Source organism: Archocentrus centrarchus, chromosome 21 (genome assembly GCF_007364275.1).
Source record: "Archocentrus centrarchus isolate MPI-CPG fArcCen1 chromosome 21, fArcCen1, whole genome shotgun sequence".
Classification (NCBI taxonomy): domain Eukaryota; kingdom Metazoa; phylum Chordata; class Actinopteri; order Cichliformes; family Cichlidae; genus Archocentrus; species Archocentrus centrarchus.
The window spans coordinates 27,392,616-27,410,035 of record NC_044366.1 but is presented as its reverse complement, the minus strand read 5'-3'; the positions used below and the strand labels follow the sequence as shown (position 1 = coordinate 27,410,035).

At 41.6% G+C, this 17,420-nt stretch overlaps 1 protein-coding gene across 2 annotated transcripts in view; it reads left to right on the top strand.

The window, feature by feature from the left end:
* The window catches only part of sema5ba (sema domain, seven thrombospondin repeats (type 1 and type 1-like), transmembrane domain (TM) and short cytoplasmic domain, (semaphorin) 5Ba), a 180,208-nt gene that overhangs the window by 91,413 nt on the left and 71,375 nt on the right, over nucleotides 1-17,420 (top strand). For both annotated transcript variants that reach the window (XM_030757795.1, XM_030757794.1), the window contains exons 6-8: nucleotides 14,888-14,950; nucleotides 15,735-15,833; nucleotides 15,959-16,172. In XM_030757795.1, the coding sequence (XP_030613655.1) occupies nucleotides 14,888-14,950; nucleotides 15,735-15,833; nucleotides 15,959-16,172 (376 nt within the window). The remainder of the gene's footprint in view (nucleotides 1-14,887; nucleotides 14,951-15,734; nucleotides 15,834-15,958; nucleotides 16,173-17,420) is intronic.

Sequence of the window (17,420 nt, the reverse complement as noted above, 5' to 3'; positions counted from 1 at the left end):
CTTTTGTGATAAGATGGTGAAGAATGTAACTAATATGAGCCAGTAAGCTGGTACGAGGTCACAGGCGGAGCACTGCAAGACCTCCACGTCCAGCAAAGATGAAGACCTTTTTTTTTTTCTTATTTAAATGATAAACCTTATGATGAGATCATGACAGCTGATTGACAAGGACCTTCAGGGGCCAAAGATGTACCTGTGTGCCGATTTTGATCCCTGAACTCCTGATCGTGTAGGAGGAGATCACAAACTTACACAGAGAGTTCGTGTAAGTTGGTTTAAGTGAGGTACTGTGAATGCAGCTCACGTGCCGCCAGACTGCCCCTAAAATTTCTCACCTTTGCTGTGATGTACTGTCTGTTTCCTTCTTATGTGTCAAAAAGCTCATTGTGGCTCACATTTGACTTACAAACATATAAAGTTGGCCACTTTTTGAGGACACTGTGGTTGGACTCAGATCTCATACTCATGTCTAAGTGGAGCAGCAGTGACTCGGCTCTGGTAGAGTGATGCGTCTCCACATTTGTTGTGTGTAAATGAGAAACACTGCAAAGTGCTTTGTACGAGTGCTAAAAAGCACTTCAGACAAATAATGAATGAAAAAATAGTGAAAGAAGACGTTTTCAGCGTGACTTATTTCAGCATTTGGAATAAATGTGTTACCACTTATTTCCGGAGCCTAGTATTTATTTCTTATATTTACATTTTTTTCTTTTCTTTTTTTTTGCATTGCGACCTGGAATACTCTGACAATTACCAATATCTTTATTTATAAATACTTAACCCCCGTGAGCTTCAACGGTGGTTCTGAAAAGTGGGCTGACAGAAGAGCTTCCCCAAAAGCTTGGATTCACGGCAGTTAGCTTGATGGCTTCCAGCCATGTCAAAGCTTCACTACGAAACAGGACGCCATGGAAATGTCTGCAAAAGGCTCCCAAACCAAGTCTGCTGCATAATCCTCTTTCCATTTTATTTTCATATGGTGCTAAAGGTGCTTTTGTTTATTGCAAAGTGTGATTAGCAGTTTACTTTTAGTTGAACTTTCTTTGTAAAAGTCTGTCCATAACTAACCTGTCAATGATTATAGCACATTAGGCACCTACAGTAGTTATATGGCCACACTAATGGAGATGCACTTTGTGACTAGTGTTCTACTATAAGCTATTGATATATCTATAATAATACGATAATATAATAAAATTAAAAATTACTTTCAGGACTTCCAGAAATGTTTACAGAGAGCCCGCTGGATTCACAACAACACAGCAGCATCAAATAGGTGGTGAAAATAAAGACACTAATATAAATGGACTCTCACTAAACATGCCAGAAAACGATAAAGACAATGAAAAGAAAATGAATGTTTGTTATTCAGAGAAGTAATTAGTTTTTGCGAACGAGCTTATTCAGAATAAATATCTTCACATTAAGAAAATGTGGACTGTTTGACCAAGTTTAACAAACTGGTACAAAAGGCATTTAATGAGAGAAACAGGAGTATAAATGCTTTGTTTTTTTAGTCTTCCATTGGCGATAGCTGCTGGTGCAGAAGAAGGTGATTTGAGGGGGAGGACAGAGGTCTTTGTCAGTCCATCAGATAATCCCTGCGTAGATAAGACGGAAGCAACATGGACGTGGAATGTAAACACCCTGGATCGCCACATATCTGTCTCCACCTGCCTCAACCCTCCACTCCACAATCTCTACATGGTTACGTTCTCTATAGCTCCCTCTGCCTTTGCACACTTGGTAAATTTCAACCCCACCCACAGGAAAAAAAAAAAGGCATCTCTGTGACATTTCTCCTCAGGGGAACATTGTATTTGCTCCTGATGCGGAACTGCTGTTGCATTTTGTGTCGGGTTAATGCTTTCATTGAATCTTTTCTGTGTGCCCATTCATTGCGTTGCTCTGCTGGTTTTCTATTGTATAGGACAATCTGGTTGTACATCAATGTGCAGCCCTTTACTCCAAAATTTATTATATATGCTAAATGCCGTGACAGAGCTGCTCGTTCATTCAAACTGGAGTCTCACACCACTGTAAAACCGAGACATTATGGGAAAATTGGAAATATGCGGTGGAGCTCAGACCACTGAAAACAGCTCAGCTTGGCTTCTGACTTTGTGCCTGTGATCCCGTAGGTGTGCTGCTGGTGAACTGCAGTGTTTCGTGTGGCAGAGCGCAGTCAAATTTCCCTCTGATTGGTTTGCCCTTTCCGTAAATGCATTGGGGCGGCTGGGGAAGGAGGGGGGGGGGGGGGGGGGGGGGGGGGGGGGGGGGGGGGTTATGAAAAAGGACAATGGTGTCATTTTTGTGATATCATGCTTTCCTAAAAGTATACATCTGAGATATCTCCCTCCAGAGTTCCACTAGCTATCAGCCCTAATATGAATCTGGGGCCATTTTGGCTTTTTTTTCCCCCAACCTTGCCACATATCCCAAGACTTACTTTCTGTTAAGGTTACCTCTATTTTCTGTGTCCTTATCTTCTAAGTTGGAGACTTTTAGTTTTTTCTTGGTTTTCTTGCTGAGAAATGTCAGAAATGCCCCCCCCCCCCCCCCCCCCCCCCCCCCCCGATGTGTTCAGGGTCTGAGATTGCTTGTCCTTGATATGCTGTTTGTGTTTGTGGTTGTTTGTTTGAGTTGAGCCATGTGCTCTGGCTCCCACAGCCAGCTGGTGATGAGCAACCCCCAGGTGGCCGTCCTGCTGTGTGACATGATGGTTTCTTCAGGCTGACAGTGGCATTCAGCCACAGTGGTGTAACACCGTAATCTATATTTAAACTATAAGGAAATCAGAGGTGAAAGTAATAAGATGCATTTCTTTCTTTTGCCGTCACCGAGTCTTCTGTGTGGAGCTTGACTGTACTTCTTTAAATATGGCTTTTTTTCTACATGCCGAATTGAGCGATCAGATGATTGAACCAGCGGGTTTGGCCAAAGGCTGTTTACTGCAGGGGACAGCAGCTGGTTTGACTGTTTGCTGTTGTTTGGTCTCAGTGTGCATAGTTTCCCTGCGGCTAATCAAGGTCAAGAGGGCAAAGTTGATTTAACAGGTCAATGTCACTGCTTGCTCTTTTGTACAGGACATGTCTTATGAAAACTCCGTCCTCAGCAGAGATGTCTGGGGGCGTCCCATCTGTCTGGATTTGTTATTGTAGGTGTTTTTGTTGCATGTTTAAATTCCTTTGGGACAAGAAGAATTGACCTTTGGTTAGACTGTAGACACACTGATCTTTTTTTGATGTGAGGTATGTTCCTAATAAACATCAGTGATTACTTATGTATATCATTCACATCTCTCCTGTAGTTTATCTTTTATCCTGCTTTTTGCCCTGTGGTCTCTCTCTATGCTCCTCTTTTCCCATCTCTTTCCCCTCATCCCCATGGTGGCAGATGGCTGCTCCTCCCTGAGCCTGATTCTGCTGGAGGTCTCTTCCTGGTGAAAAGGAGTTCTTCCTCCCAACCACTGTCTCTAATATTGCAGAGTCTTTAAAAGCAGCGTCAGATGACTGTTGTTTTACAGTGGTGTTGTTAGCATGCTTACAGTGCAAAGGCAGTTGGATTCACAGTGAAAGCGGGACGTTCAAAATGAATGGAAGGACACCGGATGGCCACTAAGCTTCCCAGCCGAGATATTCGTGTCCCTGTTTCACTCACAGTATTAAGCTCCACTCTTGCCCTGCATTTGATGAGTCATAGCTGATTTCATTCACACTCTTCATTAATTTCTGGGCTTCAGTTTGGACGGAGATTTAATTATTGATGCGGCCTTTGTCAGAGTGCAGGCGTAATCTGTGAGCTACAGAGCTGAGAGCAAACGGGGGCTGCTTGACACCCTGTAATGTGCTGCAGCTTGGCCAGCCGGCTGGGAAAAAAACAAAACAGAATTTGTATTGCAGTGGTTTGTTATTGGTTTATGCAAATTTCATATTTTCATAGTTGAGAAGTTAAGAAAACAGATGGATTGATTGTATGTATCTTTTTTTCTTTAACAACCAACTTTTGACCGCTTCAAAGAAATCTAAAATATTTTCTGTTTATATGTTTATATATAATAATAAATTGCATATGCTACAAAACAGTCAGTGGGCTTTAACACTGTGTCAGTGCGTGCATTTCCGGCATGAATCTCTGTACTTATATAGGTGCTAAAGTGTTTGAGGAAGACGAGGGATAATCCGCTGTGCTAGCTGGTTGGTCATGGAGCGACTGTCTGCCTTCACCTGCATGTGGAATTGCAGTGAGTAGGAGGCAGCAGCGTGGCGAGTGGGCAACCACATACAGGCTGTTAGCAAATGCTGAACCAAGCAATGTATTCATCATGGCATTAACATCAAAGGAGGGGAAAAACGCTTTCTCTCCCATCATAATTTCTGTCATAAAATACCCATGACTGTGACTACAAAACATGGATTTTACATTTAAATAATTTTAAAGAGACAGTTGACCAGAAAATCAAATGTACAGTATGTATTTTTCCCGCTGGTCTGTATTTATTGTAGATTGGTATTTAACTTGTGGTGCTCAAAATTCCTAAAAACACATCTAAAAAAAAAAAAAAAAAACCCTGAAATGTCTCGTTCCAGAAAACAGGCTCCCATTACTAAAAATAAATAAATAAATAACAATCCACAAACCTTTTTAGGAGCAGCTTCAAGTAGGAACTATTTTCATCACTCTGCAGGAAAAAAAGCTTCTATATACCCACGATGAGACGATCGCGCTGGTGACATGTTGACAGGATGTAAACGTGTTTGGGACCCCCAGCTGAGCTGTAATGCTAACCAGCTGCACACTTATTTTGGTTGGTAGGTGCACACAGTAAAGAAAATAGCTCTTTTTTTCCTTCTTTTTTTTGAGTGTCTATAAGCCTGTTCAATAACACCAAGTCCCTTTGATCAGTATCTGCGTACGGACCCTCTTCCCTGACACCCATACCTGACCTTGGACAGTGCTATTTGAAGCAGGTGTCTCCTGATATCTCCTCAAACTGGTATCAAAACAATGCCTTTCTTGTTAAAGGGACAATGAAATGTTTTTTCTGCTCTATGTTTTAATTAAATCATATGCTCCAACCATCATAAAGCACCGACATTGTCTTCTTAACAGACGCAGAAGAAGTTTAGATCTGATGTATTTAAATCTCATGTTAAAGGGTATGTAAGCAAACAAGAAATCAGCTCAAGCAACTGAAGTCGCTTGAGCTGATTCAGAAGCATAATAATGTTCATACGCAGCTCTGTCAGTACTCTATCATATATTTATCTTACTGTGAAATGTAATCATTGTTTCAAGAGAGCAGTCAGGCATACTTATATATATAGAACTGAACTACACTGGAATATTTACCTCCACCAAAGTTATGATTTTGGTACCATTTGCATGCTTGCATGTGTGCGTGTCATTCTGTAGCCTTATAAAGCCTTATAACTTAGAGACTATGATTATTATCAGTGGGGTGTGTGTTGTCAACACACAGAAAATACTTTATAAAGATTTCAAATATCATGTCATAATTGACCTCTGACCTCTCCTTCAAGGTCAATAAATTGATCTGAAGGTCAAAGTGATAATAATGCTATACAGAGCTATTTAAAACTGTTTCTTACTGCCATTGTTTGCACTGACAGCATATAGGTGTATAGGGAATGATGTATAGGGATTCTAAACATCAGGTTACTTTGGACCTCTGACCTCTTCTTCAAGGTCAAATAAGGTCAGACTTTCATAAAAGTCTTTTATCTTTAAAACTACTTAAAATTCTGCTGCCTTTGTTTCTATTGGCAACATTTATGAAATGATGCTGGTATACCAGGATTATAAATATTATATCATATCACCTTTGACCTCTGACCTCACTTTTAAGTTTCACAACTGCCTTTCTTTCAAGTCGACCCCAAAAATGTTTTCTGCCTTTAAAGAAGAGAGAAAGAGAATGAGCTGCCTAGTTAGAAATATACTGTAGTATAATATTATGTAATAAGCTCAAGTCATTCATGTCCAGTTATTTATAAATCAGCACCTATTATCCATGACCTGCTCCTACATAATGTTTGTGTAATCAAAGTAAACATCTGTCATGCTGCTCTTATCTGATCTTTACTGCACTACAAACTAATTAAAGTACGTTTAAAAAGAACAAATAAAGGAAAATGAACATATACAAAATACAACACTGTTCCCTTAAAACTAAATACAGCCCAGAGAGTGAGCTGCCTTGGCGGAGGTGTGCACTTGTTCTTGTTTTCTGGATGCTGCTTTTCACACCTAAAACAAAATGTCAGGAATAAATAACCACTGGCTGTTCAGCTCATCTCCTGCTGTCTGTTTGCTGATGTCTGCATAGATGCATTTCACAATAAGTGCATTTAATCAATTCCCGAAGTGATCTGGTGCGCGCCGCATGTGGCAACACCGTGTTCTCCGTGTCCGAGCAGTATGTAGATGAAGGTGTAGGTTAATGGCTTCCTGCTGCACCGTTTCAGTCTGTCAGAGCGGGGAGTTTGACGAGAGCAGATGAGCGCTTGGTTAACAAGTGCGTGTGTGTGTGTCTGTGCATAGAGGATTGTGAATGGACATCGGTATTGTGTATGTGGGAATGAAACACAAAGGAGAGGATGTGGGTGTGTCCATGTATCAGTGTTCAGATACAATGAGCTGCGAGACAAAGGATTGCTGAAAGTAGTGTTTCATTCATCAGTGGTTTGTGTAGCTAAGGAAATCCTACATGTCTGTGTTTGTGTATGTGAATATGAGCCTCTTGGTGTTTTATGTAAATATGCACGTATTTATTTGTGTAGTCCTTTGTTTGCATTTTTGCCATTGAACAATGAGTTCCCCATTCAGAGTGAAAATGGTTCAGTAGCAAATCTGAAACATTTCTCATATAAAGGCATTTAATATTTAGCAGTTTAACATAACAGCAGCCTGAAACAAAATATCGCTACACAAATTGGCATAAGGACTAACAAAGGTAGTTTTAAAAAAAAGATTTCTAGAAAAAATGCAGCTAAATAGAGACTTCTGGCATATTGTGAGGGAGGTGGCATTCTCCCAGCGACTGTGATACTTTCCACTCTTTTATTTAAAATCCACTAGCCTGTAAGCACATTCAACTAATTATCTTATGGTAGTTAGACACCTGGTCAAGGTCAGCTAAAAGTGCTCTTTAACCACTGACTGTGCTGAAGACACGCTAGTGTTCAATCATTTGTCTCTTTTTGGGCTGTGAATTAATCAGCATACTGTTGTCCTATAAGTATTTTTTTTGTCTTCGTTGTACTGTAATTCTGATATAAATGGCCCATTGCTGTGCGGCTTGTGAATGTGTTAAAAAAAAAAAAAAAGGGTAATAAACAGTAAAGCAAAAGTGTGTGAGCGCTTCCAGTTGTTATAGTGCAAAATCAGGGATTAATGTAACAGGCTCCTCTTCTGTTCCTGAGTCTGGGCTAAAATATTGTTTTTCCTTAAATGTCAGAATAAAGCTTTATTAAATTTAAAATGTCCTCTTCATTTTATCAGATTGGTCATTTGTGTGAAATTTAGCTCCGCAGTTCATTCTTCACTCTGAACAAACATGCGTTTTGTGATGTCACACTGACGCTGACCTTTGACCGCCGCTTCCTCGATTCATTCCAGAGTCTGAGAGAACATTTGCGTCCAGATGTCATGACGTTCTCTCAGGTGTTCCTGTTCCAGTCACAAGCGTAACCTTGACCTTTGACCTTTGACCAAGAAAATGTAATCAGTTCATTCTTCAAGTTACTCAGATATCTCATTTTGGGGAATGAGATACTGTAGATGGGCATACAACCAAAACAGGCTTTTTTATTTTTAAATTTCTCCAACAAAAACAGTTTTTTTTAAAGATATTTGCCAAAAGACCATTTTGGCCAGACTTACTGACTGCAGCTCTTGACAGTAGGAATCTTTGACCCGCCTTTCAGTAGCTTTGCGTGTGGCGCATAAATCATTCTTTGATTGCAGAGTCAGTCACTACTGAACACCTGATTTTGAGTTTCCACTTCCTTTTAACATTCAGTGCTTGTGATGCCACTGTGTTTACTTCAGATCTCAGCTTTAGTCAGTGCTGGTGCAGGAAATGGAACAATTAGAATAATGCTGCAAATACATTATCTGTGCCGAACATAATACGGGGTCTGCAGAGTCACATAACAGCAACATCCTGATTGACAAGTGTTCAAAACGAGAACATGATGGTTTCCCACCTGTGAACACTGCTCACAGGTGTTCACTCCTGTGTTACTATTTTAGTGGCTGACTGTTTTCCTCCTGCACCACCTGGGCACCAATTTGTGCCAAATTTGGCCATGCGTCCAGTGTTATGTCTGTGCATGTATGGGTTGGGGGTGGATTACTGTTGCCTGAAATGGCAGTCGATGACTGTGGGATAATGCCATTTTTTTTTTCTCTCCACCCACATGGAGAATACTTATCAATACTTAACAAAATATCAGGCTTAAATTTTGTATTGTATTTTAGTCTGAATGGGCTGTTCTTCATTTCAAGCCATTATGTACATGTTGAATAATAGTTTAGCTGTTGCTTGTTACATGTATTTAATTATTAGGCTCCATGTTAAATACTCCAGGGGTGGGTTTTTTTCATATTTTAATGCTTTTCTAGACTAAACTAACAACAGTTAGGAGCAATCCCTTTGCGTTGTTATACAAATCTATCTTGACTGTAACAAGTGTCAGACAGCTCCTATTCAAACAACCATTACTCCCCTGACACACTTATTTACAATATTCATGAGTTATAATTAGTTGTCACACATGATGTTAGCAGTGTGTCAGTGAGAGGCAGCCTTATCAACACAGCACCACATTTCAGGAGAGGCCATATTTGCAGGCGCCACCGCTCGCAGATTCTCTTTACAGTACTTCATTAGCGTTTCCCACTCACCCCACCACCACCACCACCACCCCCCCCACCCCACCTTTCTCTCCATTTCGCGTAAAAATAGAATTCATTTTCGAGCCCAGCTGCCATCTTTATGCAGTAAAAGTGATGAATCCTCTATCTTGCTACTAATTGTATTTTCTGCAATTTTATTTGCCCATAAAAAATTCATGTTTTTCCTCTGTCTTTGCTCCTTTAAGAAAGATGCCGCTGGCAAGATATTCCTATTGTGTCTGTGGCGAGGCAAAATTGGGAGAAATGGAGTGTCATGCTCAGGTTTTGGAGGGGGAATTGATGGTGGGGATTTGTACATGGTTGCTGGCCCCGCTAATAGATGGAAATGAACTCTAACATACAACTGAGACTACAGGCACAAGTAATAAAGCCTCTGTGGCCCTGGGGTGTATGAGCATGAAAAATGGCAGAAAGTTAATAGACACATGGGTCTTTAACTTTTTGATGTTTTCTGCAACAAGGACAGTGATTGCAATTTTTTTGTTTATTTTTTAATGTGTTTATATGTGAATATCCCAGCAGTGCAAAACTATTTCCTCTCCTGCTTCTTGGATTTTGAAGGGAACGTGAAATGAAGAAGGGAAACACATTATAAAAATCACTAAAAGTGGATGTCACGCTTCAGAGATGCAAAACATACATCTAGCATCTAAAGATAGTGTGAGAAAAGAACTGTGATTGAGTTGCATGAGATGCCTCCGCTCACACACCCAGCAGACATTTGCACAGCACCTAAATTGGCAGTCGATCTGAGTCAGAATGTGATATAACCACATCTGGATTTTTTTAGGTGAGGAGTCTGGGGGTTGGTACATTTGGTTACTTTTACATGGAAGGCAGTTTTATCCACATTTTACTGGTCTTCAGCCAAGGGTACCAGTAGGAAGACTGTGGAACAGGGGTATAAAGAGGGGGAGCCGGGGTCCCATATTTTTTTAAAGCCTAATCCTCCTCATGATATCTCTGTTTCACTTACATTTAAAGACATTAGAAAAAATTAAGTAGTATATGTTACCTGAATAGTTTCCTTTCTTCACAATTTGTTGCTGCTAATGAAGTTTTGTTTTCGGCTGTTAGCTGGCGATTGGTGTTTGCAGATCACTAACCAGCACGATATACAATATTTAAATTGCTCTGCATCATTTTCAGAAAGTCCATCAATGCAGCCATCCATTCATTTTCTTCTGTTAATCCAATTGAGTTCAAACTACAGTCATGACTTCTTATGATAGACTTTTTCAGCCAAATTTAGGTGAAAAGATGAATGACTCCCTAATCTGTGAGACTATATGCTAAATATGAAGCTAACAGCTAAAATCAAACAGTGTAAAATGTGATTTTCTTGGCATCATTTTTGTGTTTTAACGAACAGCATATAATGCAATATAATGATGTAGGCAGGCGGGCTTGTTTTTTCCTATAGTTCAGTTGTTTATGCTAAGCTAAGCTAAGCTAACTAGCCACTAGAGGTGGCATTACATGTACTTGTACAGACACAAGAGTCGATTACTCCTGGAAAGATGAGGAAGGTACGTGTTTATTGCAAAGAATATTTTTAACCAAGCAGCATTTGTGCCTAATTGAAACCACAAGGTCCAATTTTTTGCATTTTTTTCTGGAAGTGTTTATATTTTTCCTGTTTATATTTTTTATATTTTATGTGTGTGTGTGTGTGTGTGTGCCCACCTTGAGGTTCTTTTGTGTCACAAATTAATAATTATACAACACATCAAAAACTTCTATATCAGCAGGGACCTCTCCTGCCTGCACATTGTGTAGCTTTTATTCATTCAGTTAATGGCAGTCAAGCCATTCAGGACTTGGTGCAGAGTGTAGGAATTTGAGGGAGAGGATGCTGAGGTAGAGTTGGTATTCTCACAGGCTCTGTGTGAGCGTGGCTTTGTTCCAAAGTGGTGTGAAGAAGAGGAGATGGACAGAGAAAGGGGGAGAGGGGGACGGTAAGGAGGGTGGCACTTTGTGGTGAAGGTCACCGGGTTAAGTCGATGGGGATCCTTGGAGACGGGGCCCTGCAGAAAAGATGGTAATGCTCCAAGCCATGATTCATTGCAAAGGCATCCATCTGCCTGTGCTTGTGCATGTGCGTGTGTGTATGTGTATGTGCATGTACGAGTTTGTGTGTGTTCGCTACTGACGTCATCCCATCAGTCGCCATGCTGTCACGGGCTGACAGGCATGGGGCTGTGAGGGAGCAGTGTTTTCATTTCAACAGGCAGGGTGATGGAGTGCTGCGGAGGGGGCGGAGCTGCACTCTGAATGACAGGTGCCGCACTTTTCGCCATACTCAAGGGAAGTGGATTTCAGGTTGTTGACTGTGCGCGTACTGTTTGGCAGCAGCACAAGTGACATGACTCCAAAGTTGAGCTCCTGCAGAGCACATTAGCTACTTTCAATATTTTCACTTTTTCCACTGCTTCATGTTCAGTATCTGGAGCTCAAGTTTCATTTTAATCACAGTTTACTTTATATAGCCGTCCCCTGCTGCCGGCTCTTTCTCCAGTGCAGTCTGAGGCAGGTTAATTGAAGGGAACTGCTGTGGGAGACAGGGAGATGAGCTGTAACTATCAATATGGGCCAGAGCTGACTTACTGGTGTTTTACTGTCTGCAGGAGCTTAATATAGCTTCATAATATAAAGATTTTCATTGGGAGTGACCAGGATGTACAGGTCTAGAAATGAGTACATCAGAGGGGTGGCTCTGGTTGAGCAGTTTGGAGACGAAGTTAGAGAGGCACAGCTGAGATGGTTTGGACATGTGCAGAGGAGGGATAGTGGATAGATTGGACAAAGGATGTTGAATACGGAGCTGCCAGGGAGGAGGAAAAGAGGAACACCACAGAGAAGATTCATGGTTGTAGTGAAGGAGGACATGCAGAGGGTCAGTGTGACAGAGGAGGATGCTGCGGACAGAGTGAGATGGAGGCAGATGATCCACTGTGGCCACCTCACCCCCCACCTCCACCCCCTTACACTTAGTTTAGTCTAGCTTGGTAGAAATCATTCTAATCTGTATTTTTACAAAAAACAATGGAACAAGTGACAATGCTTAACGAATAGCTTGAAGTGATAACCTTACAGATTATGAATGGGCTCTGCAGTTCCCTGCAGCTCTGTGGAGCATAGTGGATCAAATCTAAACTTTATTGTTTGGATTTAATCTCACTTTGTCATCTCTGTTTCCAGTCGCTGCAACAAGGTTTGCAAGCAACACGCAAACTTGGAACAACTGCTATTCATTCCTATAACCTTCTGCAGCTGTTGTGGCTCCTAATGTTCTGCATATCTGCACTGTTAATTTGTTGTAGAGATGTGTTAAAGTCAAGCAACGTAAATTGTTAATTTCTGTAGCTCTTCTTTTCACGTGTATCTCTGGATCTCTTGCTCCTCGGGCAATACGGATACATTGTTATTTGTTTTATTTGTCTTTTGACCGTATGGAGTTCTGGTTTGGTGATGTAGCTGCTAATCCTTTCTCGTAGTTTATATTGATTAGGTTATCAAAGCTGCAGATTTATTACTTGCAGTTTCAGATCTGGGATTACCTTCATCCATGGATGGATGGAGATGTCTGGCATCAACATTAAAAACTCCTCAGCTGGCAGCAGAGTCACGAATGCAGGAACACCAAAGATTCCCGTTTTAGCTGTCCATGTTGTCTTTCTGCCTCCGTCCCTGAATTGTGCTTTCCATTTGATTTAGCTCCTCATCTCGACCATCAAACTAAAATGACCTGCTGCCGTCCTCATAATGGTCCAAAGGTTAAGTCACGATTGCTTTTACCTGTTTCGGAAGGAACAATTCTAAAAGTGAGCCTCACACACTTAATTTCCTGACTCTTTATTTCCCCTCATCTCCACAATGGAGTGAAATTGCACAAACATGACTTTTAGAGCCACGATCAGCTTGACAGACTGGTTTATAAAGCTGTTGCGGTGAATGTGGTGGCAGAGGGGCGCCTTTGGGGCAAGATAGTAATTTAACTCAGGCATGATCTCCAAAAATCTGCTCGGCAGCAAAACATCCTCCACTTTTTCCACTATCTAGTAGCTAACTTTGTCTTCAGATGTGGTGCTACGGCGGTAGCGCAGAGCGGATTATTTTCAGAGCACGTTAGCCGTCTGCTGAGGCTGATGAGCAACATTTGTGTCCAGTACAGTAAACAAGCGCTCACAGATGAGCGTGAATCTGTACAACAGAAAACAACTTTACTGTGATCTATGGCGCTAATAAAGACAGTATTGACTAGTGGGGTTTTAAGCCGGCATCCAAAAGAATCAAGAATGACATTTAAAATAATTAAGAACTGTTTCCCTGCAATGTCTTGGCAGCAGAAGCTGTTCTGCCAGAGTAATCAAAAAACAATCACACAGTCATGAATTGTCTATGAATACAAGCTTGGAATAAAAGCAAGAAATGAAATCCCAAGATAATGTGCAGATGTTTGAGTAGCTCATTAAGCTGCGGATAGCATTGTTCAGTGTGGCGTTTTCACTCATTAGCAAGAATTTATGCAGAGGCTAATCATCCAAAATCATGAACTTCCATCCCTTAAAGCATAGTTGATAAACTCCACGATCTGTGAAATAAGAGATCTATTTATATATGCTACATTTTGTCCCCACAATGATTTTTTGGCAGTTCTCTTAAGTTCGGATTAAATGTTCTTTATAAAGTTTTATTTCCTTTTAAATTATTTCCGAGCTACATTTATGCGCGAGGATCTGAAGAAGAAGAAGAAAAAAAAATCATTAACTCAAAACTCCCAGCAGAACTTCTCACACAGTCTTAGGGCCGTGCAGTTTTAGGTCTCTGCCGCTGAATTTTAATTTAAGCAAAATGGAGATCCAGTAAAGAAAATAAGTGCTGTCACCCGAGGACAGATTTTTTTACGCATAAAACAAATTTAATTGTCTAACACAGGTAGTTAAATGGAGCTTCACAGTGAATCGGGTTTATAGTTTTTTTTTTTTTAACTCTGGAGTTTGTTTGAGCTCTCCATCTGGCAACTGAAATTCTGACCCAGTTTAATGTTGACTCTTGTTTGGCCTCAGTTGGCAGGCTCCACTGAATGTTGGGTCACAACTTTGTCCCACTGGCCAGCTTGCCTGGGAAAGCAATCCCCAACATCTAGATAATTATCAATTCTGCATGACATTAATCCTTTTGGGAGAGAAGGAAATAAAGAGAATAAGAAAGAGATGAATTGATGTTATATAATGGCAGACTTTTTTTCTTCTTTTTCTTTTTTACATTTAGCTAACCTCCTACTTGGGCAGGGAGATCAGAGAAGAGGAGGAGATGGGGGAGGATGAGTAAAATGAGGCCAGTGACACATAACAGGGGGTCCTCTGGCACCTGCTTATAAACTGTACAGTTAATGCCAAGAAAGGGACATCTCTCAACCCTCTTAACAAGAGCCAGAGCAGCTCTGGTGGCCAAGCAGACTGTGTGTATGCTCATGCATTAGTGTGTTTGCAGTGCAGTCGCGCAGTGCTGCTGCCTGCATCCATAATTAAGCCCAAGACATACCCATCAACAGGAATATAATTGGGCAGTAGGAGTGGTGGGGGGGGGGGTGAGTGCTGCAAACTTTCAGAGAGAGAGAAGAAAGGAGAAGAAGAAGAAGAGAGAGTGAGAGAGAAAGCCATTTACATGCTAATGCTGCTCTCGGCCCTTCAAATGCCTCGTTGCGTGCCTTGCCCGTTACCCTCCAATAAGCTCTTGGCTGCCAAGCCAGTCGCCATGTTTACACAATAAACAAACAGCAATGAGGTTAAAGTCTTTTCATGCATCTTTTTGAGCGTGCCTACAGTATTAGCAACAGTGTGTTGTTGCGTAACTGTTGTAAGCGTCTGAAGGACTCAGCTGACTGATTTTCGGCCTCTTTGTCATCACTGGACTTTTCCTTCTTTTTTTTGTTTCCTAGGCGACAGCATGGGCACCGGACGAGGAGACCAGGGGGTCCTGTCAGAGCAAAGGCAAAACAGAGGTAACCTCCATCACGCCCCCAATTACAACACTTCATGTTAGCACTGCCTGGCTTGCAGAGAGGCCATTTTGATATCTTCTGGCTGTCGTGGCGAGGTCCTTGTGGGCCTCATGGGAGGGAGCCGTAAAGAGCGGCTATTTCAGACCCTTCAATCAAGTGTTGTTTTTCTTGCAGTGAAGAGAGAGGGCAAAAGGGAAGGGAAGGAAAATGTGCACAAGAGAGTCTAGCGTGAGACTCTCAAAAGGACCTCCTTTCAAATATATCTGATAACAATTGCTGTGATCAGTATTCCTACTTTAATGATTTTGTAGGAACTGATTGCAATGCCATTTTTATCTCTCACAGTGCCTGTACAGTGAAGAATGATGCCAAATATACAACAGGCTATCAATTTTCTTGGAAACCTGCATCACTACAATTACCCCCCCTCCCCCAGTCCTTAGCTGCAAAGACCAATAAATCTATTCTGAGCTTTTGTTAAAACTGATTTGATTCTTTTTATTAAAACACATTCTTGACTTTCTGTAGAGCCCATGTCAGTGTCGCAAATAGGCTTCCATTTAGTTACAAACCAGTATTCATATTTCTGAACAATAGACTCACAAGAGCAAAAGCTGCACGCTGAATTGCTTTGCTTTGATTGCATGCCAGGCTGGTACCAAAAGACTTGGTCCATTGTTCTTTTCAGCAACACGTCCAAGAGTGTTTAGCTAACCGCCTCAGCTTTTGCTCTACTTTAACTGAAACGTTAACTTGAAAGTGCCCCCCCCCCTCTTCTGTGCAGACTGAATGTCAGAACTACATCCGAGTCCTGCTGGTGAACAAGACGGAGGTCATAACGTGTGGAACCAATGCTTTCCAGCCGCGTTGCATCACCAGAGAGGTAGAGTTACGTGTGTGTCAGGCTGTGCAGTTTTGTCAAAATTCAGCGCAAAGGGTGTAGATTTAAGACACTGCCCAAATCTTCCTGCTTCTCCCTGTTTTGCTCCATCTCTGCTCCCATCTCAGGTGGGCAATTTGAGCAGCGTGCTGGAGAGCGTGAACGGCGTGGCGCGCTGCCCGTACGACCCTCGTCACAACTCCACGGCGGTGGTGACAGAGAGCGGAGAGCTGTACGCCGCCACTGTCATCGATTTCTCCGGCCGTGACCCCGTCATATACCGGAGCTTGGGTGGCATGCCACCGCTCCGGACTGCTCAGTACAACTCCAAATGGCTCAATGGTACAGAATCACGACACGATCACACACTGAAATCTAATTTGAGTGTCATTTATTTGAGTGTTTTCTATTTTTAAATGTGCTGCAGCTAATGGGTATTTTCATCACCAATTAAATTTTATTTAATTGCTTTGTTACTCGATATTTTATGAAACATGTCTACGAGAAAATTCCCAAAGGATGAGGTGTTATTCAATTTTATTATATAAATTAAAAAAAAAAAGAGGCAGAGACGTGCAGAGAATGCTCACACCAAAGAGCTCACTGCTCAGGCTCTCTGCTCTGTAAATAATTTGAATTCAGATATTTGTTTTACTGGCGGCCTCGGGTTCATTTTGGAGCTTTCAAATCATCAAATTCCATAAAATTGGCTGAATTATGTGTGACGTCCAATCTGAGCGGTTTAAGTTACAGGTTTGTTTGTGTTCGACTGAGTAAATGGGGGGTTTTTTTGGTGCGTCAGAAGGGAGAAGTCTAATCAAATAAAACCTGTAATCTGATCAGTAATCTGACCTGTTGAACTAAAGATGATCCACAGGTTGGAAGTGTCACGAGCAAGTGTGAAACAAACAACAAAATTCCTGCCGTTCCTTTAAACATTTTCCTCGTCTGGAGCAGCAGATGGGCCGAGTCTGCACTTTTGCTTCCAGCACCGTCTTCTCCTACAGTATGTTAGAGCCAAGATATTTCAATGCGGCCTGCCTTTTTTTTTTTCAAAGGGTTACAAAGACGGCTTTGATTGAAGTGATGTGTAGAACACACAGAGTTACAGGTGAGGCGTGGGAGCTGGTGGGAATTAAAGGATGGTGGAGAACAGGAAACACTGTCAGTCCTTTTGGTGTCGGAGTCACTAATCTCCCAGCTGCTGACGCTGTCCCCCCCCCCCCGTAAACATTCAAACACACTCTGACTCAAGCAGAAATGTAGCCGGACCTTCTGCTGAAAAGCGCTGTCATCGAGTTTCTTTGATATGCGGTAACACTTAAATAACTGGATGTGTTACAGAGCGGTGGAGTGGGAGGGGGATTTTTCTTTAAAGCTTCTGCGGTTCTGGAAGTAAAGGTCAGATTCATTTTCTGTCTCATAGACAACGCTAGCTGACTAACATTTCTTTCAAAGCTTCGATGTATATTAAACTCTCTCCTGGTTTAATTATCTGCATAAAATATGAGCAGTCGTGCCAGAAAATGTCTGGTTCTTTCATAATGTAATGAGGGCTCCGACTAATGACTATTTTCATTATTGGCTGAT